This window comes from Glycine soja, chromosome 11 (assembly GCF_004193775.1).
Source record: "Glycine soja cultivar W05 chromosome 11, ASM419377v2, whole genome shotgun sequence".
In the NCBI taxonomy this organism is placed as follows: Eukaryota; Viridiplantae; Streptophyta; class Magnoliopsida; order Fabales; family Fabaceae; genus Glycine; species Glycine soja.
Window position 1 is genome coordinate 44,874,730 of NC_041012.1, and position 26,170 is coordinate 44,900,899.

Consider the following 26,170-nt stretch of genomic DNA (forward strand, 5'->3'; position numbering starts at 1 on the left):
TTTTGTTCTACACATTTTTTTAAAAAATTTATATAAGATTTTAAGATTTATATTCTTTCCATTAATATAAACTTATTCTGATTTCTTATATAATTTTATAAATGAATGAAGATCAAAGTAATGTTAAGAAAAGAAAGAAATATTAAGTATAAAAAAAAATCAACGATAGTTAGCGTCACTTGTTTTACACTAGCAGATAAAAACAGCAACCCAAAGAAATTGAATAGCTTTTTTATTTTGTTACAAAAAATTGAATAGCTATCAAAACTATGAAAACACCTGTTTATACTTTATAATATATTAGTTCGAGGTTAGTTTCGAATGCTTAATAATTACATTTTATTTTAATATAGTATAATATAATATGTTAAAAAATGAATTAATAAAAAAGTTATGAAAAAAATAAGTGAAATAAAATTTTAAAGTAATGTAAAACAATTATATTTCATAAAATAAAAAATCAATAATAAAATGCATGAATTTTTTAAATTAATATTATGTAGTTTTTATTTAATTAAATTATCTTCTATTAAATAAAAAGTAAAAAGTAAAAATAACTAATTAGTAAACTAAATTAATTACTCTTGAAATTTTGTAAAATTACACAAACTTTACTTATTTTTACCTGCATTTACACTAAATTTTTTAATTTTTAAAAAATATACCTTGATACTTCTTACATATTATACTAATTTCTTAATGTTTTTTAGACTATAAGTATTTTTTATTGGAGATAATTATGTTCAATTAACTTTTTTTAATTATTTAAAAAAATATTATATTGTACTCGCTAATAAAAGAAGTTACTATAAATATGGAAAAGGCCAAAATGATGTAATTTCAAGAAACTTTAAAAATCATCCGTGTAATTTACTATTAATTAATTAATTAATTGTATATTTCTGTATTTGATTGATGATTGATATCTAAGGTGTAGTAGGCAACTCGGCATGGGTGCATGGCATGAGCCCACACGGGCACAACTACGCCCATGGGTCCCACTTTCCAGTCACTGTCATAAAAAGAAAAACCTGTCACCGGCAATACCAGGTTACCTATAAATTCTCAGAACCTTAACCAAAAAAAAAAAAACCGCATCTACCTTTCACTTCACTTGTGGTTCCTCACTCTCTCTCTCTCTCCACACCACACTGAGGAGGGAGACAGTGGAAGGAAGGAACACTCAAATCACTGAACCAGCCATGGCTACCTTCTCCAAGGAACGCGAGAACTTTGTATACGTTGCCAAGTTAGCTGAACAAGCTGAACGCTATGATGGTTCTCTCTCTCTCGATTTTCACTGTGAAGTGAACACTCGTTCTGGTTCCTTCATTTTAGCTGCATTCCACTTTCAATCACGTTTCCATCATCTCCTGCAGCTACCCATTTTCTCTTTTTCCTTATAACAGACATTTGTTCTGATAAAGTTTCAATTTTTCCATAAAAGTCCACTGCTTTTTCACTTCTGCATAGAACTGCTATTCTACTTTTACATGCCCATTTCACCATCTAAATTATTATGAAAGAAAAAGAGTAAAATTTGGATTTGTAGTAGGATATTTCCATTGCATGCTAAGTTTTTAAAAGTCATACCTGGACATGATTTCTGAAAGAGTGTGGAAATTAAACTTTGTATTTTATTTGTTACGTGTTTTGGAATTTGATTCAAGAGTGTTGAGTGGTGGAGTATAATAACTATTTAAAAGTCATACCTGAGATGATTTCTGAATGAGTGAGTGTGAAAATTGAACTATATTTGTTTGTTATGTGTTTTGGAATTTGATTCAAGAGTGCTGTGTGGTGGAGTATGATAATTACTTTAAAAGTCATACATACCTCATGATTTTTGAGTGGATGAGAGCGTGAAAATTAAACTATATTTATTTGTTATGTGTTTTGTATTTTGGTTCAAGAGTGTTGAGGGGTGGAGTATGATAATTACTTTAAAAGTCATACCTGACATGATTTCTGAGTGGATGAGGGTGTGAAAATTAAACTCTATGTTTATTTGTTGTGTTTTGGAATTTGATTCAAGATGTGTTTGAGTGGTGGAGTGTGGTGTGCAGAAATGGTGGATGCCATGAAGAAGGTGGCGAAGCTGGACGTTGAGTTGAGTGTGGAAGAGAGGAACCTGTTCTCTGTTGGGTACAAGAATGTGGTGGGGTCACGGAGAGCTTCATGGAGAATCTTGTCATCGATAGAGCAGAAAGAGGATTCCAAAGGGAATGAGTTGCATGTTAAGCATATCAGGGATTACAGGAACAAGGTGGAGTTGGAGCTGTCCAACATTTGCAGTGACATTATGATAATTTTAGATGAGCATCTTATTCCATCCACTAATATTGCGGAGTCCACAGTGTTTTATTATAAGATGTATGCTTTGTTGTTTTCTTCTTTGTGGGGGTTTGAAGTGTTATTTTTTGTGATGTGCATGCTTTTTTGGCCTTTTAAGCCATTTTTGGAGTTTTGACTTGGACGCAGGAAAGGAGACTATTACCGGTATTTGGCAGAATTTAAAGCTGGCAATGAAAAGAAAGAGGTGGCAGATCAGTCACTTAAAGCATATCAGGTATTTGCTGGAGGTAACAAGGATTACCTCTGTAAAATGAGTTTGCCGAATATTATGTATATGCCAAACTTGCTGCTTTCAATGTTAGCAGAAAATGTAGATAATATTTATTAGATGAAGGACATCAACTGTTAATAATATAACAGGATAATTGTCTTCCTTCAATAACTATGTGTTGGTAGGTTAGGTAGAGAAGCTTTCACTTTTCATCCAAATTCTGGCTGATTGGATGCTGCTACTTAGGAATAACCTTTTTTCCATGACTTTCATTAGGGCCTAAGAAGTTTATCTGAACATCTTTGTATTTTTTTATAGGATTAGGTCTTATGTAGTTATGTTAATAAACTGTTTCGTGAGTTAGTCCTTTTCTGTACATTACTACATTAGAAGTTATGTTGAACCTTTTATTAATGTTTGATTCTTGCCTCCATACGGGAACTTCATCAGGTTTTATACTATTTTTTTTACCAGTGATTTATATCCATTTATATGTTCAACAGAACACAAATTGGATGAATTCTGTGAGAAAGAGGGAGTGAAATTTTCATTTTTCTATATGCTTTATGAGGGCTTGATTAACTGCACAAATACTTCTATGCTCCATGAAGCGCGATATCCTTCATTAGATGCTTAACAATTTTGTGCTCCCCGTGGTAGGAAAAAGCTGTTCTAAAGTGAGTTTGTCTGTAAAGTGCACAAGGGAGTATTCATCCTTAAATTTTAGTTAGTTAAAATCATGATGTAATTTTAAGTTAAATTAAGGGTAGGTACATGCACTTTACTGGCAAAGCCTTTTCCTCTGCAGTATGTTGAGTATTATGATCTCAATTTCATGGCAAGTGGCAACATGGTTAGAGGGATACCATTAGATGGCCCTATTCTGCATTGTTTCCTTTTGTTTTTTCTGAAGGAATTATCTTTCTTGCTTCTAAAGTACAGAGACATCTGTTCCTTATGACCAATAATATGTCGTTGGAGTTTGTACCATGTTTTCATGTTATGCTTCTCTCCTACTGTTTATTTTGTTATTCCTCAATATTGTGGTATTTTAAGTTATTTGTGCTATATAGAAAACCTCAAATTTCCAGCTCAGACTAAACTGCTATGATTATTTACAGACAGCTTCTACCACTGCTGAGAGTGAACTACAACCTACACATCCTATTCGTTTGGGTCTGGCTCTAAATTTCTCAGTGTTTTATTATGAGATATTAAATTCACCTGAAAGGTATGTGGAAATATTTGTGCTAATGAGAGAAAGGGTTGAGACAGATCCTTACTTCATGTAACTTATTTTCAGGGCCTGCCATCTTGCAAAGCAAGCCTTTGATGATGCTGTCTCGGAGCTGGATACCCTGAATGAGGATTCTTACAAGGACAGTACCTTGATTATGCAGCTGTTGAGGGATAACCTTACTTTATGGACTTCTGATATCCCCGAAGAGGGTGGTAAGATATAGAGATCACATGATACAATTTCTATTTCTTTAAAATTCATAGGATCTTAAGATTCCAATGACAGCTCATCTCTTGACTTGTATGCCTATTCCTCTTCACATCTGAAAATCATTCCTTCAGTTTTCATCATCTCTGTTCCCAAGATTCAGTTGCTCCTTGTGTGTTGTATGATATTTGTTGGAGCAAAAATAGAGTGAAGCTGCCCAAACCAAATATCTTAGTTTTTAGTTAAAGTTCCAATTAGATCTGTCCGCAAAAATAAAGTGAACAATTCATCTTATGAGGTAAAATAAGTAATCTCAAACATCGTTGATGAAAAATTCAATGATCAATATTATGTGCACATTCATAACAAATTGTGGATGCGTTAGAAAATCAACTGTTGATTTTCTTATTAACAACTGAGGTTACCCACTTTGGTTGCTCACTTTAGAGGAGCTAAATCCAGTTCCAATGTTAATTCCTTGGTTTTTAACTGATTAAGGATCTAATTTTCTATTTCAGAGGACCTAAAAATGGAAAGCGCAGCCAGGGTTGATCAAGGAGAAGATGAGTTAGGCCGCTAACCCATCATTCTGTCATATGTCTAAGATTTGATGCATTAATTTTTCTCAATCATATTTTCTCCATTGTAGTGAAGCCTCTATCTGAATGGTGCACTGCACCTCATCAACTTTGAGTCATTCTTATTTTTGAGTGATGGCCTATTTGAGTCATCTACTTCATTTTTATGCTATTGTTGAGTAGTTTTATTCATGTGTTTGTGACACAAAAACACCATTGGTTTGCAATGCATAATTTCCCTATTTGTATCCTGTTATGGTTAAGATCTGTTCTTGGGTTGGCCTTTCAAGAACTGATCACATGTGAGCCACTGTAATATTGCAATATTTAGACTTTTGTTAAGTCTCATTTTATTAAGACAGACAAATTAGGTTAATGTTAATCCCCTCCTAGTACTATTGGTAATAATAAAAGCAATAATATAAGAAATTTGAAACAAAAAAAAAATCATTTTTTTTACTTTCATTTTCCTTGGATTTATCTATACAGTTGATTAAGCAAAATCCATTATAAGGAAAGTCTATGGCATGTGTCGGTTTCTCAATAAAAATATATTCCTTCTAAAATTTCAGGTTTTCCATATTAGGAATTTAGGATGCGTTTGTGCATTATTTAATAAAAAAGTAACAATTTCGAAGTATATTTAAATTACATCTGTTGTCTTGGTAACTTATCTGATTATCTCTTTTTTATTAACTTTTCACATTCATTTTTTATGAACAATTTAGTTTATTTATTCTTTTGTAGATAGTGCATACTGAGTGTTGATCACTAATGGTCCCCACTCATCCATATTCTCAATTACAAAACTCTTGCAAAATTTTGCTTCCCTATTTCCATAACCATAAGTTCTTCCTTTCCTAAGACTGATGATCAATGAGCATGCCATTTATCTTCAAAATGGTCCATTATTTATTTATTGCTGCAAGCATTATGACTTTAAGCTAGCTTATAAGGAACTAGTTCTCATTGTAAAAATACACCACCAGAATGGTCTATTATAATATCCCACCAGAAAGGCTCACCCTGTAAATCATCTTAGAAGATATACCTGATGCTGTATGAAGAATTCCAATTTAAGTAATACTACTTCTCAAATCATTACATTTCTGGTTTCCCCATACCTTCCTTTTTCTCTGAATTTTCCTAAAGGGTGGGGGATTTGAAAAGTTGGCACGCAACCAATTCAAGAAGATCTTGATCTCGTTGTCCACACAATTTGTCTGACCAACCTTTTGTTCAAATTATCAGACTTAAATTTAATTTGGCTAAACAAGACCAAATATAAATTTCTTATTAAGTATACATACGCAAATTCTTAATTTTCAAAGCACAGAAAAATTGCTAATGAGACAATTGAACCTGTGGACTGTGGTTGATACCCTTTACTTGGAAAGTTTATAAATTGCAACCTCTAGATCATGGAGTGAAATAACTCGGAAATTTTCATAAAGAGAAAGTCAATATACGTGGTAAACACACGTCAAGGTCCGCCTTAAACAACCCAGAAGAGTCAAGAGAAAATTGCTCTTGTTTTGTACTATATAAAGTGAACATTCCCATCTTAAGATCATCTAATACAAGGGTCCAAACAAAAACGAGTTTTAGTTCCAGTTAAGATTCACGTTGGATCATCTATAATTATAATTATAATTTCTTTAAGTTCAGTTCCACGTCGAGAAATTAATCTGCAATGTGATGGATGGTAGTCTGTTGTTATTCACGTGTCTGTTGTAGGGTCTTTGGCCCATTGGGTCTCTGTATTTAGCTTGGTATTAAGTCATGGCTAAGCTGCCATTTGCTGTGTATTATGTGTTTGTACCTGTACCTTGGCTGATTGGCTCATTTCTGCTGCCCCTTTCACTTTCTTTCTAATTTATAATACCTTGCTTTTTTATCTATAAATAATGTATATTTAAATTCTAAAATTAACGAAATATATAACTAAATGCTATGATATATTTTACAGTATATCAAGATAAACATTATTAATATAATGTGTAAATATGATTTTGGTTCTAGTAAGTTAATGTTTTTATTATTTTTGGTTCATGTAAGTTCAATTTTTTAATTTTAATCCTTGTAAGGTGGTGTCACTTCTCAACTGATAACGACAGAAATTTAAGATAAAATATTAATATATTAAGTATTCAAAGCAACACAATTTTATTAATTAGAAATCTAAAATAAAATTTAATCATTTATCAGTAACTTTAACCCTATTTAAGCTCAAAAAGTAAGATATAGTCCCTTTATTCTTATCCAAATCCAGAGAATGCTAGTAATTTATATTTTAATATTTTAGCCACAATAAATTAATTACTCAGCTATGAATCGCGTTATTACTTGGTTTTAATATTTTAGTGATCTTCCTGACTTCTAAGAGAGCGAGAGTCATGTTATAGAATTACGCCTTTTTTTCAGCAAAAGGGTGAAACTATAGTCTATTGAGGGGTCATCCCGAAACAAATTTATTAAAATATATTTTCGAAAATAACTTCAGCAGACAAAAAAAAAATACCTTTAAGAGTTGAAAATTTTATAATTACACACCTTTTTAATTTAAAAATGAATAATTCAACATCAAAAGGCAATTAATCGCGTGCTTATTGTTTGTTAGCTTAATTACATGGGGTAAAAAGTAAAAAACTTGGTTAACATTTTATGAACATAATGCCAAAATGTCCTCGACAATGCTATATTACGATATTCATTTTTCCAAGTAACAAATTAAACAAATTTGAACATAGTGTATTTACTCAATTTAGGAGAAAGACTCCCAAGTTTTCTCTCAATTAGTTAGTAAATGTCAACAAAAGGGGTGAATGAAAACCACAGGGAGCAAGCAAATCTTCCGTACTCCAAATATAGCAAACCACATAGTCACCCCACAAATAAATTATAGGAACAAAGCCCCATGCATGCATGCACCTATAAAAGGATTCGATAGCACCCACATTCTCTTATCACAAGGGGAACACTATCATTAACCAATAACCAATAAATACATTAATCACCATGGGGAAGTACTTTGCTGTTGTTGCTCTCTTTGTCTCAGCTTTGTGCTTCTCCTCTATCTTGGCTCGTAAGACACCTGCCCTTGATAAATTCTTCGTTGAGGGCAAGATTTACTGTGACCCTTGCCACTTCGCATTTGAGTCCAGGCTCAGTTTCCCCTTGGAAGGTAATAATCACCACACACATTTTTCTAGCCAACATTATATCAATGCATCTATGCTACATATAAACATAACATGTAACAACATATAACAAGTCATGTGCAAGTTTAATGTCCATATCTCTTTAGTAATTTTTATAGGATCTAAATGGTATAGCCACTCATTAATCTTTACCATAATCTCTTTGTAAGAAATTAATGAATCAGTGAGAAATTTAGTTAGAGGTGACAAATCAGACTATTCGATCTGATCCAGTTTCACGAGGCTGAGGGTGTGAACTTGGATTAGACTAGGCCAAATTTCTTGTTAGGTGCAGATTATTTGTTGGTCTAAGTGAGGCCAAATTGACTCATTTTTTCAGACCTGAATTTATATAAATTTTACAAGAAATTAAAATTAAAATAATAGTTAATATCAAGGCAAATAGGACAAGTTGTTTTGTGATGAGAATTGTTGTTTCCTAACTAATCTTAAATGTGTGTAGGTGTTAAGGTAAGCCTGCAATGTCTGAGGAGTGAGAATGATACCGTGACATATGTGAAGGAGGGCAAAACTGATGCAAATGGGCAATACAGCATCCCTGTCCATGGTGATCACGAGGATGAGATTTGCATAGTTGTTGCTGACTCACCCACTGAGGGTCAGTGCAAAGAGGCAATGCCAAACAAGTCCGATAGGATCGTCCTCACAAAAAACATGGGTGTCTCCTCCATGGCACGCTATGTCAATCCCCTTGGGTTCATGACACAGGGAATTGATGCAACACAATGCAATCTTGTTGTCCAAGAGTTGGGATTGGACCAACTTGATAACTGACTGGAACAGAGATAATTCATTAAACTCCATCCACCAAGACAAAATATATATATATATATGTATTCATGTTGGATCAATTGCCCTGTATCATATATTTAATTAACCATTCTCCACAATGTGTGTTGGAGGTTACATTCTAATGAAATATAATAATATGTGGAGTTTGGAATATAAGACTTATTTGCATTGCTAGCTTATGTTTAAGCTATCAGTTTTTATTTAAGTGTTAAGTGTTAAAAGCTTGTTCAAAATTGAAAAGGGGTTAACTTAATTATAATAGTGATGGGAGAATTGAACACTTCAGCGTTAATCCAACGCAGACTTTAAATGTTGTTATTAAACCACTAACAAAACAATAACCATATTCAAATATAAATATATATGGTCAATTTTTTTTGTTATTCATATACGGAAAAAGGAACAAGAAAAAGGGCCTCACATTGTTTGATTAAAATAATAAATGTAATAAATAATGTAATGAAAAAAGTTAATTAAAAAAATGAGATGAAAGAAAAATTAAGCATATATTTATAACAATTCCTAAATAAATAACAGATGAAATTGCTTGATTCATCTAATACTGATGATAAAAAATAATTAGGTTGAACTAATTTAAAATCTTTTTTATTTCTTAAAAAATAGACAAATAAAAAGTTATATATAATATTCACATATAAAATATTATTATTCAGCCTTTTATTGTTAATTTTTTTCTTGAATAATTATAATACAGTGCTTTTAAAATACACTATTAATCAAGATATTTTCGTCTAGATTCAATTTGTTGTTTTATCTTTTAGAAAATTAAGTTTTGATCCTTTGTGCTTTAAATTTGGTTCAACTTGGTTCTTTTAGAAAACATAATTATTTTCGATTTTGGGACACGATTTTAAATTATTTTTTGATTAATTTGATATTTGAAATTTATGTCATTAGATTTACTTGCATAATATTTTAAAAATTCAACTATTTGACCAAAAAAATCATAAACATAATAAAATAATCCCACAACCACTAGTAACTGGAAAATGAATCTTATAGAAAATTAGATAGAATCCATCCTCATTAAGAATCCTCAAACCCTTAATATGCCCAATATGTTCATTTGAAATATCTTTCCCCAACAAATCTACACATGCCTCATATGGAGATGAAAAATTACATGAGGTAGAAGGGACCATAGTCATTGTCATCCTTGAATAAATTCTTATAGAAGAATGTGATAATATTCTTCTAAGATCATTATCAGATATGTAATTACTCATTTCTTCCTTGAGTCTAATAACTACATTTTTTTATAATGAACAATCGTTGTATAATGAAAACACCTGGAACTACAATCACCACCAAATTTAATCCACTTATATCAAGATTTTTGGAACCCGAGCAAACCTGATACATGATGTCCTTTAACTCTTTCCAAAGATCATCATGTGGTTAGTCAAATAAGAAAAAGATTACATTAGTCTTTTAAGCATCCATCAATACCTATAAGCCTCTTGTAAAAAAAAATTATAATATCCCCCAATACATTTTTATTTGATATCCTAAGATTTTGGTTTAACATAACCAGTTGAGTTTGTCAATCATCATTGATTCTTAATGAATGTTTAAAAGCAATCATGTGTTACCAGGTCTTTAGAAATCTAAAAGGACAAAGGTCCCAATTGGTAGGAACCCTAGATTCATCCATATGTGAAAAAGACGATCTTTTGATTTTAAATAAAGCAATGAGTGTTTGATATTTTTTGTAATCAACAAAAAATTTCTAATATTTATCCATGACCTTATATATAGTATAAAATCGTGTATATAAAAAGATCTATTAATTAAAAGAGTAACTTAATCCCTTAATAATTTTTGTACATGTAGACTTTATTATTTCTATAATTAGGTAAAATTTTAATATGTTAAATTGTACATATATTAGGATTTTCATTAAGATTTTGTTTATAAAATTTCATATAATTTAAAAATTACTAAATACTTTATTAATCAATTTTATTTTAACACAAAATATTTTTTAAATACAAATGAATATTAATTATTAAATTACATATATAAACATAAATATTTAATTTATTTAAAATTCAACATGCTTGAACATCACAATAATATTATATAATAAATAATTAACTTCATGAATTATAATTACTCAATATTTAGGTTTATATCGAGTTTAATTTTTGTTCCGTGAAAAACAAATCGAGTTTAATTTCTATATATCATTAATGTAAAAAAATTTACACTATTAATATTTTAGAAATGATTGTTGGTATGATTTGTGGTTGTATGGCAAGTCATGTAATGTAATATTTACTCTTTATTTTTTCCTTATTATATTTTTTAGGAAGCAAAAATTATATAAATAGCGACGAGAGATAAAGGATTTTCATTGAGCTTTGTTCTCTTTTGTGTTAGTGAGAGAAAGTTCTCTCTGCTTCTCTCTCTTAGACTCAAAACCCTATTGCGTGCTTTGCAATCGACCCCGATTATGGCCAACAGTAACCTCCCTCGAAGAATCATCAAGGTTCGTATCCATTTCCTCGTTAAGATCCCCATTTCAATTTCATTGATCGATGCCAAAAACTAAAGGAACTCGAAATCCGTTCGTGCTACCTTGCTTTGTCGATTTTTTTAGTATCGCGTGACCCAAGAGCTTGATTGAACAAATTACTGCTATTTTCATTTAGGGTCGATTCGATAACCGTTTCTTTTTTCACTGTACATTCTTTAATTTCAGTGATGCTGAATCGGGGGTTTCGACTCCCTCTTTTTTTTTTTTTTGCTTTGATCTTGTTTGGCATCGAGTTTTAGTTCTGTATATTTTTCCATTCTGTGTTTGAATTTGATCATTGTGAATGTTTTGGTGACTCTGCTTTGTGTGATCTCAACAGGAAACGCAGCGTTTGCTCAGTGAGCCAGGTAAGTTGTAATTTCGAGCAATTTTTTAGTGCTTTAGAAGCTCAAGCTAAGTTAAATGGGTAGTGTTTGTTGTGCCTATTATTTTTTGTTAAATTTGTAAAATACCTTGAGTGTTGCCTTGTGGACTTTCGCAAGAATTCGGTCCTTGTTGTGTTTTGTCGTACTGAGTTAATTGTTTGTGTCTTGTGTGATGATCTGATGATGCAGCACCTGGAATTAGTGCGTCCCCTTCGGAAGACAATATGCGGTATTTCAATGTGATGATCCTTGGCCCAACTCAGTCGCCTTATGAAGGTAGTAATGAACTTAACAGCTTGGTTTTTATCTTGAAATGCTTGATGATTTGTTGTATCAACGAGAAATGAGGAAATTATTTCCAGTTTTTGACATTTTCTCTGAACAATTATGCGTTACAATCGGACAATTGAATGTACTTTGCGAACCTTTCTGAAAGGTTGACTGTCATATTTTTACCATGAAAATTTCGTTTTTATATCTGTCGTTATACTAGCAATCTTATGCTACACATGGCCTGGCTATAAATATGACAGTCATCCTTTCAGAAAGGTTACTTCGTTGTCGCAATCTGAATGATGAAGTGGAAATTGAAGTATTATGCCATATTGTTATAATCGCTAATAACTATAGAATTTCGGCTTCTTGAAGTTATATTGTATTATCTTGTTATGGTGAATTTCAAGCCCCATTCTACTCCTGAATCTTGGAAAATTTTCTATTAAGTGCATTATCTTGGTCCCCTGTTTTTTTCGTTATGTTTATCACTGACCTAAGAATTCTTTAGACTATTTACATTATATTTACAGTTTACATCATATATATGATCAATTTCTATAGGTTGCCACCGTTGTTCATGAAGAAACTGCTTTATGTCTTGTTTCTATCTGCCTGCATAGGTTCACTTTCTGCTAGAATAACTAAAAACAGTTACCTTTTTACAAAAAAACATTTTTTGATGACCAAACTAAATTCAATGCCATTCACTTTATAGGCAGTGCTTTATGGTTGCTATAATGATCACATACTTAGATACCTTTGGATGCTTTCCATTAGATACTGGAATTGAAAATCATCTGCTCATGTTTTTTTTTTTATAGAATACAAACATGTACAACTAATCATTCATATGATAGGACAACTTTCATTTTAGCATTAACAGTTAATATTCTGCATTTTACTATAAAGTACAGTAGTATGCCCTGCAGTTGGAACATAATGCAGAAGTGTTTCATGTCATCTTGTGTCAGCTGGGTGAGATTTGGAACTCCTGTTTGTAGTGCAGACCCTCCTTACTTGTAGGCGTGATGATATCCTATGGCTAGCTTAATACTGATATTGTGATTGCCCCTATATCAGAATCAAGTGTCTCATCTTTGCTAATATGCAATTTTCTTATTTGTATTACTAGGGGGAGTTTTCAAGTTGGAATTATTTTTGCCAGAAGAATATCCAATGGCTGCTCCAAAGGTACTTAATTTAGTTGCTGCTTATTTTTTTTTCTTAAATACATTGTGTTATTCTAGCATAGGTCTTGAATTTGATGCCATATTTAGTTATTAGTGTAATTGAAAATATGAAATATTTTCTCCATGAGTTGGGATGGCAATGGCATAAGTCTTGGCATTTCATGAGGAGATTGAACTAGGGTACTTATTTCCATACTTTTGAAGCCATTACCAATTCCAGGACAGGTTTAGGAAGGTGTGTACTTGCAGCTCTTGCATCTAATTGGGCTTTGTGTTACCCAAGGGGGAGTCTAGAGGGTTCCCCTCCCCCCTTTAAATGGATAATTTAATTATATCTATTCATCTCATAATTGTGTGATTGTACAGTTTTTTCTTACTGTGTTGGCTAATTTAGGTTTAATTTTAATGATGATAATACCTAGCTAATGGATTTAATCTGTGCATTTGTTTAATAAAATAATTATCCAATTATTCCTAATTCAATCACGCATTGCTTCTTTCATTCAGGTTAGGTTTCTGACAAAAATATATCATCCAAACATTGATAAGGTACACCTTGCTTCCCTTAGGGTGTGTTTGGTTTACATTTTCGTTTTCTGTTTTCATTTCCTGTTTTCATTTTCTGAAAACTGTTTTCATTTTCAAAAGATTAGAATTCTGAAAACATGTTTAGTTTGACTTCTTATTTTCTGCTTTCAAGAAATAAAAACACTGAAAATGTGTTTTCAAAAGGAAATGTATTTTTAGATTTGCTTAAAATTACATTCTTTGTCACACATTTTCATTTTACCCAAAATGAGGTTTCTGGTTTCAACTGAAAACGAGATTTTATTGTTTTCAGTTTTTGGTTCGTTTGAGAATATATTTTCAAAAATCCAACCAAACGCATTTTCATCACCATTTTCTATTTTCACTGAAAATGAAAACAGAAAACAGTCAAACCAAACACTCCCTTATATTTTCATTTTTTCTTCTGTAATGATTTATCTTACATGAAGTTTATTGCAGCTTGGCAGGATATGTCTTGACATTCTGAAAGATAAGTGGAGTCCTGCCCTTCAGATTCGCACTGTACTTTTGAGGTATATTTGTCTTTCATCTTTTACTCTAGTTGATGTATATTTAAAGAGACCTATTCATTTCCTAAAGAAATGTAGTAAACATCAATCAGCTTTCCAGTATCAACCTGTGTTTCACTTCTATAAGATGTAATGATACACGCAGAGAAATAGAGATATGCATGCATGCAGATTACCAGGTCTGAAAATAGTTTTTAAATTTAATTTTTATGTATCTTAATCACTTTGCCGGAATATTTTTTGTTAAGAAGATTGGAGAAAAGAATGTTGTTCAAGTGGTCACAAATAGTGAAAGTAAATATGTTATAGCGGAGAATAAACATGAAAATTGTTTGTGGATGCCGACTCAGTCTGTATATGCTAGTCTATCTGGATCTTAGTTTTGATTACTAGAGCTACCTGCCCCCTGGTGTGGCCATAATGTACTGTAAATCACTGAAAAATATTAACCTGCTCTTGATTGTGAACAGTATTGTTATAATGTGAATTCTTTGTGGACCCTTTTCCAGTATTCAAGCTCTTCTAAGTGCACCAAACCCAGATGATCCGCTTTCTGAGAACATTGCCAAGCATTGGAAATCTAATGAGGCCGAGGCAGTTGAAACGGGTATGTCTCTTCTGCTTGTACGATTACATAAATGTTGGTTGTTATTTGTTAATGATGGCATCAAACATTTCATGTGCATCTTATGAAAATTGTTGTGTTGAAATCCTGCAGCCAAGGAATGGACCCGGTTATATGCTAGCGGCGCTTGATGCTTTGGTGGAAACTTTTGGCTTCAAATAACTATAGTGTGGGAGTGTATGCTATATAACTGTCAAATTGAAATGGAAATTTGGAGGAATTGTCTAAACTATTTTGGAGTTAATATTCCCCGTAGCTTCCGGTTACCTGTTAATTACTTTCTTTCTCCTGGAAGCATTATCTTGGAACTTGTATGAAAAATATGTGATCTTTTCTGTGACAAATTTAAACATGCTTCATCTCCCAACTCCTGAGTAATTTGGGATCCTCAAACTTAATAGTAAAAAATTTCGAATAAGCTTCTGTTGGTTTGTGTCCTTTTCGATGAATTCATAGATATCTTGTTTGGTTGTGTAAAATCAAGAGCTTAACGCATAAACATTCGTCCAACCAGGAATAGATCTTCGCATGAAAAAAAATGCTTTAGTTTTAGGTTTAACACTAATTAGTTTTAGATATGTTGGGGTCCTCCTTGTCACTGCAAAGTTGCGACAAATTGAGGGGGACACGATCGCCTGGTCTTAGGGTAGGGTTTTACACTCTTAGTGTTGGTAAAGAAAGGTTAGGGTTGGGAGACTTCGGCCAATGGGCCCAAATGTTTTATTAGGTGTTGTTCCCCATTTTTTGTTTTTATTTGTTCGGCCTCTATTTTTCAGTCTGACTTAGCTTCTCTTTTCTTTCTTTTTAAAATTAAGCAAAACATTTTGACCCCGGGAAAAAAAGCATAGCATATGATATAAAGAACCTAAATAATACTAGTAATAAAAATTTAGAAGATTTGGGACCTAAAACTAAATACGAATCCTTTTAGTTTAGGGATCTAATTATAATTTTTCTTTAGTATGAAATACTAGTAAAAAAAACCTTATTCTAAGTTATATAACTTTCTTCTAGGAAGTTTTCAGAAATTTATTTGGTCCCTTGCAATAGTTATTCTTTCATCAAAATATTTTTTAATTGCCTTTTAAGTTTTAGTCAACGGGACAAATTTAACTAGATGAAATTGCTTTTATCATGTGAGCATTGGAAAGATGAAATTGCTTTTATAATATGAAATTAATAAGATAAAATTTTCACCCATCATAATTTTAAGAGTACCTTTAGAAAAATAGTATAAATTTGATTTTTTTTTTTAGGAAATTTGATGTTTACTAATTTTTTTATGAATTAGTTAAAGGGTTTACAAGAAACATAGGTAGATTCTTATTTAGTTGTATTTTTATTTATTTTTTTGGAAATGTAGTTGTATCTTATTTAGTGTTAGTGTTAGTGTCATTGCATTTTTCAAATAGTCTTAGTTGGTTGAATAAAGGGTATGAGTTATTATAAATATCTCAATATATGTCTTTAATTTTTACAAATAAAAATATTATTTTGTTTCTTCACACATACGTTAAGAAAACCCATTTATAGGATTTGTTACGTGTCAAATTAATATACAAATTAAATTCCCCTAAACTCTTTGATTTCCAATCGTTCGTTACTTTGTTCAGTTACATGTTTTTTACTTCAAAATTGTGTGTTAGGATTAGTAGTTTTAGGTTTCGTACTACTGTACTAGTAAGGTAAGGCGTGCTTCCGGTACGGAACTGTGGTGGTGTGTGTAGCTTGCTTGTGCAAGCTGTATCCGTATCTTTATATATGCATCAGCATTCAGCAATAACATCATTTTACATTGAAGACCGTGAAATACAACTTAATGGGCAAAGCTCCGCTTGAGTAATCAATCATTCTAGTAGGTTTTGGCGTTAAGCAAATTTGTTCCTCTCACTTGTTCGCCCAATAGTATTAAATAAAACGTTAATTCAAAGCCATTATTGACCCTCAATTATTAGCTGCGTGAAGAATACTCTATTTGTTTCCTATATTTACTCGTGAGAGCTAAGAAAACAGCTATGCTGCAGATTTATGTAAAATATATAATTAAAAAATTTCTTCAACTAGAAATAGTTAGATTCCTGACACCCTACTTATATAATGTTTTCTAGAAAGGCGAATTAAAATTGATTTTTAAAATTATAATTTTCTTGACAATTTTTTTTTTATTAAATACATACTAAATATGAAAATTATAGTTTCTGGATCTAAGATTCTAGTAAAAACTTCCGTTTAACAAACGGTACCTAAGTGTTTTGGAGGCAAAAGTCCAATGGTCTACGACAAAGTAACATGATCAGTGGCATACACTGTGTGACGATAGTTATATTCACTATCCATGCAATGCAATAATGCATGGCGTGCCATCATTAGGATAAAGAAAGAAGAAACCAAACAAGTAAACGACTTTCAATAGCATCATCCTGTTCATTGTTCAAAACAATAAGAGTCAGTAGACAGACGACAGGAACCCTTTTCTCTGCGGCATCTTCAGCCACATCGCCTGCGTTTCCCTGTTTCAGCTTCGCAACGCTCTAAATTATGTTGTCGTACTCAATTTTCTTAAACAGAATTTTATATTCGAATATTAGGGATAAAAAAATATGATTTGAAAGTGGTTAATTAGAGATTAATCATCAATAAGATCAATTAATAACATGATTAACAAAAACTAAAAGAAAAACTAATAACTTTCATCTTTCACTTTCGTCTTTCATTTCAGACAGATTCTAGCATGTTACATTAAAATACAATGAGTAAATTACATTTTAATGATTACATATAAAATCTTATCTAAATCGAAAGACAAATGTTAAAAATGGAAGCTACTTTCGAGGTCTTTTTTTAATTTATTTAAATTCATAAACAAACTTGAAACCATCATATACTTTCAGAAACCAAATTTACCATTTAAGCTTATAATAATAATAATAATAAATTATGTTAGGCGCTAGACATTAGGCAGACATAGGGTGGTCTTTTTCTGTTGGCTTTGTGCCTTTTATTATTTTCCCTTTACAGCACACGTGTGGCCCACGTGAATGCCGGTGGTTTTAACGGCTGGACACACCGACACCCGCTTGAGGTTAAACAAGATTCCACAACATTGGAATTGGAACACTTATCAACCCCTAATCCAAATTGGAAAATGGTAAATTCCCTCTTTTGGAAAAGTCTCGTTCTCACAAGTTTTTTTTTTTTATTTGATCACCCTCTTAAATACTGCTATTTTATTCTGCCCTTTAACCCAAACTCTGCTATGGCCTCGATTTTATAGTATTTGGCAATTGGCAAGTTCTAGTTCTTGTGTTTGTCCTTCCACTAATCCCACATTGGAATTGGAGCCAAGGTTGGTGAAAAGCATCTACCTTTAAAACAACAAGTTTAGTTAGGTAGTAAATTCTGAATCTCTGATCATTGATCACAACAAGATCTAAAAGCTTGACTCGTGGCCATGGCCCCTTCTAGAGGTCCACAAAGAATGGCAATCAACAAACCAACGCCCAATTAATTAGGATGAGTACCCATATTACAGCTAACATACAGATCAGCAAACAGCTGAACATCAAACACCGACCATCACCACCTTTTGGACTCTTTTTAGGGTTAGGTGAGAGAGAGAGAGAGAGCCCCCATTTGAAAGTGAGCAGCTTCTTAAATGCCCACATGTGACCTTAACCACGAAGGCGCACTGGAATGCATTATTTTATACTATTATTCTGTCTTTCATCCATTATCTTAGGGTAAATAAATATTAAAAAAATAAACTAAGATTTGCTGGGTATATTCTTAAAAATGACTTAGTGGTCCACCGCCCAATCAAATTACAAAGTTCATGGATGGAGTTATGAATCGTATCAACCACCCGAGACCACACCCTCTATTACATAACCAACCCCTTTCATTTAAAACACATGTCCCTTGCCTTTAGATGTCAAGCATAACCAATAAAAGGTCGTCAACTTAAATGCCATAAATAACCGCCTATTTTTCCAATCCCAAGACCGAGTTAGCTTTTGCAGCCTCGGCCCAATGCATAAATGACAATTCCCTTCTTAACAACACTCTTTAGTTATTATGGTACATGGTTTTAAGTCTTAAAGACAGCAACAACAACAACAACAACATACAAAGCAAAGAGGAAACTCTTATGAAAAAAATGGGAACTTTTTATTGATTAAATGGCTAAGAAAGGATAAAAAAAAAAACAATGATAATAATAACATTTTCATCCTCCTTTTGCTAACTCAGTCGGTACCCCCCCCCCCCCCCCTCTTGTATATATCATCACATATATACATTGTACAGATCCCCCCTCTAACTAGCACAACACCCTCCCCCTCCCTTCATTCTATACCTGTCTACATTTGTCTATCTTAAAAGGTAGTTTAAAATGATAATTAAATCAATTGTACAGACATAAGAAAAAAAGAATTTTTTTTTTGCTTTTAACCTTGAAGAAACTGGGGGGTACAAGAACAGCTGACCTAGTGAACTGAAAAGGAGTGGATAAGAAAAAAGAAAATCGACAAAAGGGAGCTTGGGAGGAACATGGAAACAAAGAGCAATGAGGAATGAATGAATAAATAAAAACTCCAAAAGGAACTACTAGACTATCTCTAGGGTTCCAATGGCATTGGCTGCTAAAGAGATTATTATCTGGTTTTGACTATGTCACAGGTATTGATGAGGTGATCACTTTATGGTGGGATCAAAAGACTATAGAGTTTATAACTGGAGGTTTGGGGAAACAACAAGAAGTGCAGAAGACAACATAGAAGCATTACAAGTCATGATGAGGTTCTAAAAGCTGTAATGCCTCACAGAGTGTTCCAACATGTCGTGACTAGGGCATACGATTTCCTTCAGCCGGCAGCCATTTTTGTATATCTTGAAGGTCGGTACAATCCTAACGTTCTCTGCAGTGGCAACTGTTGGGCTTTGTTGAATGTCCACCTTTGATCAAAGACAAAAAAAACAATTGCATTCATTAGGAAACTCCCATATTGCTCTCTTTTAAATCTAAATTAATAAAATAACAGGCAGTGAAGTTAAAAAACAACGACTTCATTTAATGTGTAAAGTGAAGCTACCTTGAGGAAGTTAATAGATGGATATCGACCACATAGTGTATTGACAAATGGCGATATTTGTTTGCATTGCGAGTTAGATGCAACTTCAAAATGGACAACAGATACACCTGCAAATTTATAGATTTATCAGGAGACTTGAAAAATGACTAAAATGAGTTGAAGAAGACTCCTCTTTAACCATTTCAATTACCTGGTAAAGAAATTGCAGCTCTAAACTGCTCAAGACCTGAGACTTCTTCCACTTCACCACCAAATTTTAAATTTGTTACTTCTTCTCCACGTGATTTCTTTAGGGCAACTTGTGCATGGAAAAGAGATTCAGCAACTTCATTGTCATTTGGAAGTTCTTTCCGCAAGATCTCATAATCTTTGACTGCTTCCTCCCACCTTTCTAGCTGCATTTAACAACAAGCAATGATGGCATCAAATACCTTCATAACAAAAACACAGTAACATAAAGAATAAGAAATCAATTCACCTTGCTGTTTGATGCAGCTCTTCGAAGAAGAGCCTTGGTGTAATTTGGTTGGATATGTAAAGCTTGGTTGGAGTCTTCAATTGACCTTTCCCATTGCCCAAGCTTAAACCAACAAGCTGCTCTATTGCAATATAGAACGGAATTTGAAGGGTCAAGTCTCAAACCTTCCCCATACGCCAAGCAAGCTTCAGTGTACCTTTCAGATTTAAAAAGATCATTTCCCCGCACTCGAGCCCTTGCCACCATCCTGACATTGTTGAGCAAAACAGCAACTTCAACATTCCGGGAATCATTCTGACTGGCTTTCTCAGCAGCTGTAACCGCATTCTCAAACCTGCAATACACCCATCATCCATTTTCACTCTCCAATTGCCATCTTAGGAATTCCAATGAAGGCTAATAGTGTCTGAACTCACCTTCCCAATGCCATCTCAATCTGAGCTCTGACAAAATAGGAATAAGCCTCACATAGCATCCCAAAAAACCTTGCCTGAGAAGAGGAATTAGTGTGCGGCTCTGATTTGGGAATATGCAACAAAATTGATTCCGCATCATCAATCTGGTGGAGCTTCAAAAACGCTTCTGCTCTACACATAAAGAGCTGTAAATTCAATTTCCAACCAGTTCAGCCATTCATCCACACCTCTAAAACATATCCAAAACATATAACAAAACAACCATAACAACCAAGGTTTTAAATAACGATAATTCCAGCCACATTGTCCCCACTACAATTGCAGCTGGATCAGTCACATTTGTCAGCAAAGATCACGACAAAATCACAACTGCAATACAATCTAAAACCATGAAAAATCAATAACAATATTAACAATACCTGATAAGAAGAATCCGCTCCAGCAGCAACAGCAGCATCAACTTCCCTGAGAACACTCTTCCAATCCCCAACCCTCCGTACATCCCCACATTTGCTGATATGCTTTTCCACCACTTGCAACCTCTGCATATCAGACGGATCTGGCTGCATCCCAGGATAACAAAGGTGCTTCCTTGCATTCTCAACTTGTCCCAACCTGTCACATTACCACTTATCATTCAAATCAACACAATTCCACACCCCACCCAAAAGCAACCAAAATGTTGTTTAAAAACATTTCTCCATAACCACACGTACAAATGTAGAATAAATTAAGCTTCTAAATCAACTTATGCACTAACTTCTCCAAAAGTTGAGATGCACAAGTTGATTTTAGCTTACTTATCCAAACAAAACCAAATCAACCAATGCCATCAAATCCTAATAAATAAGTAACACCTTCAACATAAATCAAATCAAAACAACAAAAGTGTAAAACACTTCAAGCCAAAAAAAAAAAAAAAGAACTTGATGAATGATCTTCACCTAAGGAAAAGAGAAGCCAAACGCTGATGAGCCCTCCCATAATTAGGATCCAACCTCACAGCCTCCTCACATTCCCTCACAGCCTCACCCAACCTTCCGAGCCCCGTCAACGCCGCCGCACGGTTGCTCCGGTAAGCGGCACTCGCCGGCGACATCGCAATCGCGCGATCATAGAGACTCAACGCATCAACAAAGTTTCCCCTTTTGTAACACTCATTCCCCAACCTCTTCAACTCTTCCGGATCCACACTCCGCACGTGTCCCCCTCTCTTCACCATCTCATTCCCGCCGCCACTGCCGCGAGTACTCGCCGGCTCAGCCTTCCCTCCGCCGCGCATTATGCTCCCGTGGCCATAGTTCCCCATCCCCGACCCCAACACATCGCTTCTACTAGTTCTGCTACTCCGATTCGGAGTCATCCCCGTCTTCAAGATCTTCCCGGATGGACAAATGTTTCCTGTGGGAAGAACATTCATCACAGGCGAGGTCGCTGTCTGACCGGAATATATCAAGGGAACGGGCGCAGATCCGGAGTCAGATCTCGTGTGACCCGGCTTGCGCGCAGTGGGACTGTTCTCACTCGAACCAGAAAGTTCACCGGAGTTGTTGTTATTGCTGTGAATGTGAGTGTTGGTGTTGCTATTATTTTGTGCCGATTCGGGCTTTCGGGTGGGTCCGGTTCGGCCCGAAAAGGAACCGGAGGAGCTGGAGCTGCTACTGGCAGCAGGCCCGCGCGTGGTCCGCAATGGCGAGACCGGCGAGCCCAGATCGAGTTCTCGGAAGTCGGGCTTGTTAATGTTGTTATTGTCGTCGCAGGTGAGGGCGTCGCGGAACCGATCGGAGAAGGTGGCGTCTATGCCGACCACCTCGGAAACCGGCTTCCCCGACGAATGCGACATTGCGGAACAAAAGGGGTGGTTCAAAATTCAAGCTTGATGAACGAACCCTCTCCTCCCTCTCTGGGTGAGAGTGTGTGTTAGCAATGGGTGGTGGTGTTGGAGGAGTGAGAATTGGGAAGGACCAAAGAAGAAGACATGAATGAGAGAGAGGAGGGGAAAGAAAGATGGGATGGGGATCTCGTGATATATAAAAAGAGCAAGCAAAGAATGAATGTGAGTGTGAGTCACTGTTGGTGGTGAAATTCTAGAAAGAGAGTGGAAAAATATCAAAATAAGCCTTTTTTTTTTTTAGTGTGAGAGAGAAGAGAAAGGAAGAATGAAGGATGGAGGAAAAGAAAGAAAAAAAAAAAAGAGTGAACTTTTATTTTCTTTTCCTCCTCCTTCACCTGCTGCTTCACGAGACAAGGTTTGGTTTTAGTTTGCTTCTTGCTCTCCTTTCAATTCATTTTAGGATAAACTACCCGAGTTTAACTGGTATATACTTTTGAGGATAAAATTATGCCCTTAACTAATTAAGAATATTTTTTAAAATAACTATTATATTCTGTAAAAAAAATATTGCAATAAGAGGATTTTGTTAAAAGAAAAGTTTTTTCATGTGGAATAATCATGATTTCTGATACTATGTAATAAATACAATTGTTCGGTTGTCTATCATTATTTTTGAAAATATTTAGGTAAATTTTTTGAAATAATCATGTTATTTTAATTATTTATTTCATTAAATAATTATTTAATAAAAATAATATGATATTTTTATTATAATAAGAAAATTTTAACTTGGAAAAATAAAATCATACTTTTTTCTATAGAAAAGTGTTTGGGAAAACTAATCTAAAAAACATTCTAAAAAAATCTTATTTCTCGATAATGTTTACCGAACATGAATAATGATAATTCTAAATCTAAGATTTAGGAAAAACTAACAAAATTTCCTATATCAAGCACTCTCTAAGAAATAAATTTTTATGTATAATAAATATAGAGAAATATATATTCTAAATTAAGAAAAAAAATTGTTAATAAGATTTTTAAATAAGGTTAAATTAATCGGTCTCTATAATTTCATGATTCTTACCTTTTTAGTCTCTATAGTTTGAAAGTGGACTTTTTAATTTACATTTTAATTCTCTGTAGTTTAAAAGTGTTATTTTTAGTCTTATAATTTATATTTTAATTCTCTTTTTAGTCCCTATAATTTGAAAACTATAAGGACAAAAAAATAAAAATCATGAAACTATAGAGACTAAAAAAATCATTTTCAAAATTACTGACATTAAAAAAGAATTGAAATGTAAACTATAGAAATTAAAAAGATCACTCTCAAATTATAATAACTAAAAAAATAAGAATCATGAAACTATAGAAATCAAATAAGTAATTTAATCTTTAAATAATTATTATCCTAAAACATAATAAATTTATAGTTAACTATTGGTGGAAATGACATGGTTAGAATTTTTTACATTATTAAAAATGTTTTATTTACTCTTATTATAAAAATTAAATTTTTTATTATATATAATAATTTATAATTAAATAATTCATATATTATTTGAGTATTAATAATATTATCCAATGATAAATTATTGTACATAACACTAATTATGCTTTATTATCATTGCCTTACAAATTTTAATTAAACGAGAGTGTAAATTTTTTTACTGTGGTAATTTATGTGCATTAAACTATTTATTTCATTTATTTAATTAATGTATCTCACATTTATTTTAATAAAGTGTGCTCTATTTTATTCTGAATTTTCTTACTTCTACAATTCGTTTTATTTGTTGTTTTTTCTTAAGGTAAATGTCACCCACTCTCTTGATCTCATCCTTGTGGCCAAAGCCAGGTTTCTCATTCCCTGTCAGTTCTCTATTTTACTTACCACTTGTCCTCCTTCTTAATTACTCTAGCAAAGTAGATAAGTCCCCTACTACTTTTTTCAATAATTATACTAGTAATCTTTTTTTGGGATAAATTGCCAAACTGGCTCAATGAATTTCATTTCTCGTGCCCCCAACAATGATAACTCATTAGTCATTAATGTTATTTCACCATGAAGACGCTCATTAAATTCCTAAACTCTTGAAATTCATTATGTAGATTCACTGCTTCTAATTCCTCGTAAACCACAGAAGCACAAAATTATTTTAATTACTAGATTTTAAGAGCCTGATAAGTTTCGAACCTGCCCTGGAATGTTATGGGTTAGTAATTGCTTCAATTTTCACCATACGGTCCGAATTAAATACCATGCTTAACTCAAAGGAAATTCACATGGTCACTACTTATGAAATTCGTTGACAAAACAAAAATTAGTACTAATCCATGCGTTCAACGGCAATTGAAGTGTAATTAAGGCCCCAAAGTCCAAATAAGGCATTTTTAGAAATATAGACCTAGATGATGTTTGGTGATGAAAATATGTTTGGTTGGATTTTTGAAAAAAAAAATTAAGTAAAAATGAAAACAGAAAACAATCAAAAAATAAAAATAATATAATCTTGTTTTTTCGTGTTTTCAGTTGAAAATATGAATTTTATTTTGAATAAAATAAAAATGCGATAAAAAAGAATATAATTTTAAACAAATCTAAAAATACAAAAAAAAGTCCATATATCATAAATTTTCAGTGCTTTTATTTCCTAAAAATAGAAGAAAAGAAATCAAACCAAACATATTTTCAAAATTTAAATCTTTTTAAAATAAAAATAATTTTAAAAAATGAAAATAAGAAATAAAAACAAAAACTAAAAATTCAAACCAAACAAATCCTAAATATTCATGGTATCTGACTCGATAATAAAAATTGGTCCATTTGATAAACAGATTATTCAGATATTAATGCCTATATGAAGATTTTATTAGTCGATAATGGATAAAAATATTTTTATAAGCACTAGTATTTGATTGTTGATGTTAAAAGAAAAAGTGTTCCAGCAATTAATAAGCCGCTGCCAATGGCATTGCATTCCAGAATGAGAAGTGTAGTCTCTCCCTCTCATTCATCATCCCGAAACAAACAACAAGTCCTACACCACGTGGCAAACAGGAAGTGGCTGTGGGCCCCACAGCAGCATCAAAATCAACCCTAGAACAACAATCTCCCCCTCCAAATTCATTGTTTCTCCCAAACTACATCAGCATGATCTTCATTTGAGAATTCAGACCACCACCCCATGGACCACACTACACTTACTCTTTTTTTAATATTTTATTTCATCTACAGTACTATAGCTTATAAATAATTATTCTTATAATCAAATAAAATAACAAGTCCAACCAATGTAGCTTCCCTGATAACATCAATGGAAAAGAGTAAGTGTAGAAAATTATTTGATGTTGAGGGGAGTAATTTGAGTTTGTGGAAAATTAATGTTACTCGTCTTTCGATTGTTACATTCTACGTGTGTTTATGGAAACTTATTTGAGTTTATTCATGTAGAATATATTAATAGAAAGATGAGGAATTTTAATTATAATTAATTTTTAGATCGATCCAAAATTAATCTTATAATCAATTTAAAAGATGAAAGTTTATGAAAAATGCTATTGAAACTCATCAAAGTGATTTAAAAAGTCAAATAAAACAATAATCATTTTTTTGTCATTCTATTCAATAGCACTGCACTTCACATTTT

At 32.9% G+C, this 26,170-nt stretch overlaps 4 protein-coding genes across 4 annotated transcripts; 3 read left to right on the forward strand and 1 right to left on the reverse strand.

The window, feature by feature from the left end:
- Positions 1-1,076: 1,076 nt before the first annotated feature.
- On the forward strand, positions 1,077-4,939 carry LOC114377052 (14-3-3-like protein D). The gene is made up of 6 exons (XM_028335428.1): positions 1,077-1,278; positions 2,067-2,373; positions 2,482-2,569; positions 3,688-3,797; positions 3,870-4,018; positions 4,532-4,939. The coding sequence occupies exons 1-6, from the start codon at positions 1,203-1,205 to the stop codon at positions 4,591-4,593; spliced, it is 792 nt and encodes a 263-aa protein (XP_028191229.1). The 5' UTR covers positions 1,077-1,202; the 3' UTR covers positions 4,594-4,939.
- Positions 4,940-7,546: 2,607 nt separating this feature from the next.
- On the forward strand, positions 7,547-8,774 carry LOC114373746 (olee1-like protein). The gene is made up of 2 exons (XM_028331266.1): positions 7,547-7,775; positions 8,255-8,774. Exons 1-2 carry the CDS (start codon positions 7,610-7,612, stop codon positions 8,584-8,586), a joined length of 498 nt encoding a protein of 165 aa, XP_028187067.1. The 5' UTR covers positions 7,547-7,609; the 3' UTR covers positions 8,587-8,774.
- A 2,184-nt stretch (positions 8,775-10,958) lies between these two features.
- On the forward strand, positions 10,959-15,117 carry LOC114377198 (ubiquitin-conjugating enzyme E2 35). The gene is made up of 8 exons (XM_028335615.1): positions 10,959-11,116; positions 11,484-11,511; positions 11,719-11,805; positions 12,938-12,996; positions 13,503-13,544; positions 14,004-14,077; positions 14,584-14,681; positions 14,793-15,117. Exons 1-8 carry the CDS (start codon positions 11,081-11,083, stop codon positions 14,828-14,830), a joined length of 462 nt encoding a protein of 153 aa, XP_028191416.1. The 5' UTR covers positions 10,959-11,080; the 3' UTR covers positions 14,831-15,117.
- A 3,999-nt stretch (positions 15,118-19,116) lies between these two features.
- Positions 19,117-22,813, reverse strand: LOC114376632 (TPR repeat-containing thioredoxin TTL1-like). Its single transcript, XM_028334834.1, has 7 exons — positions 21,628-22,813; positions 21,103-21,298; positions 20,684-20,868; positions 20,268-20,601; positions 19,980-20,184; positions 19,790-19,896; positions 19,117-19,652 (listed from the first exon to the last, which is right to left on the reverse strand). Exons 1-7 carry the CDS (start codon positions 22,524-22,526, stop codon positions 19,500-19,502), a joined length of 2,079 nt encoding a protein of 692 aa, XP_028190635.1. The 5' UTR covers positions 22,527-22,813; the 3' UTR covers positions 19,117-19,499.
- Between the last annotated feature and the right edge of the window lie 3,357 nt (positions 22,814-26,170).

What these genes read in the sequence shown, in the direction of transcription:
- LOC114377052 (XM_028335428.1), top strand. Translation starts at nt 1,203, where the DNA reads ATGGCTACCTTCTCCAAGGAACGCGAGAACTTTGTATACGTTGCCAAG. An exon ending in ACAAGCTGAACGCTATGATG is followed by an intron (nt 1,279 to 2,066) that starts GTTCTCTCTCTC and finishes TGTGGTGTGCAG; the next exon opens with AAATGGTGGATGCCATGAAG. An exon ending in ACAGTGTTTTATTATAAGAT is followed by an intron (nt 2,374 to 2,481) that starts GTATGCTTTGTT and finishes ACTTGGACGCAG; the next exon opens with GAAAGGAGACTATTACCGGT.
- LOC114373746 (XM_028331266.1), top strand. Translation starts at nt 7,610, where the DNA reads ATGGGGAAGTACTTTGCTGTTGTTGCTCTCTTTGTCTCAGCTTTGTGC. An exon ending in GCTCAGTTTCCCCTTGGAAG is followed by an intron (nt 7,776 to 8,254) that starts GTAATAATCACC and finishes AAATGTGTGTAG; the next exon opens with GTGTTAAGGTAAGCCTGCAA.
- LOC114376632 (XM_028334834.1), bottom strand. Translation starts at nt 22,526, where the DNA reads ATGTCGCATTCGTCGGGGAAGCCGGTTTCCGAGGTGGTCGGCATAGAC. An exon ending in TTGGCTTCTCTTTTCCTTAG is followed by an intron (nt 21,299 to 21,627) that starts GTGAAGATCATT and finishes GTAATGTGACAG; the next exon opens with GTTGGGACAAGTTGAGAATG. An exon ending in AGCTGCAATTTCTTTACCAG is followed by an intron (nt 19,897 to 19,979) that starts GTAATTGAAATG and finishes ATAAATTTGCAG; the next exon opens with GTGTATCTGTTGTCCATTTT.
- LOC114377198 (XM_028335615.1), top strand. Translation starts at nt 11,081, where the DNA reads ATGGCCAACAGTAACCTCCCTCGAAGAATCATCAAG. An exon ending in GCGTTTGCTCAGTGAGCCAG is followed by an intron (nt 11,512 to 11,718) that starts GTAAGTTGTAAT and finishes CTGATGATGCAG; the next exon opens with CACCTGGAATTAGTGCGTCC. An exon ending in ATCCAATGGCTGCTCCAAAG is followed by an intron (nt 12,997 to 13,502) that starts GTACTTAATTTA and finishes TCTTTCATTCAG; the next exon opens with GTTAGGTTTCTGACAAAAAT.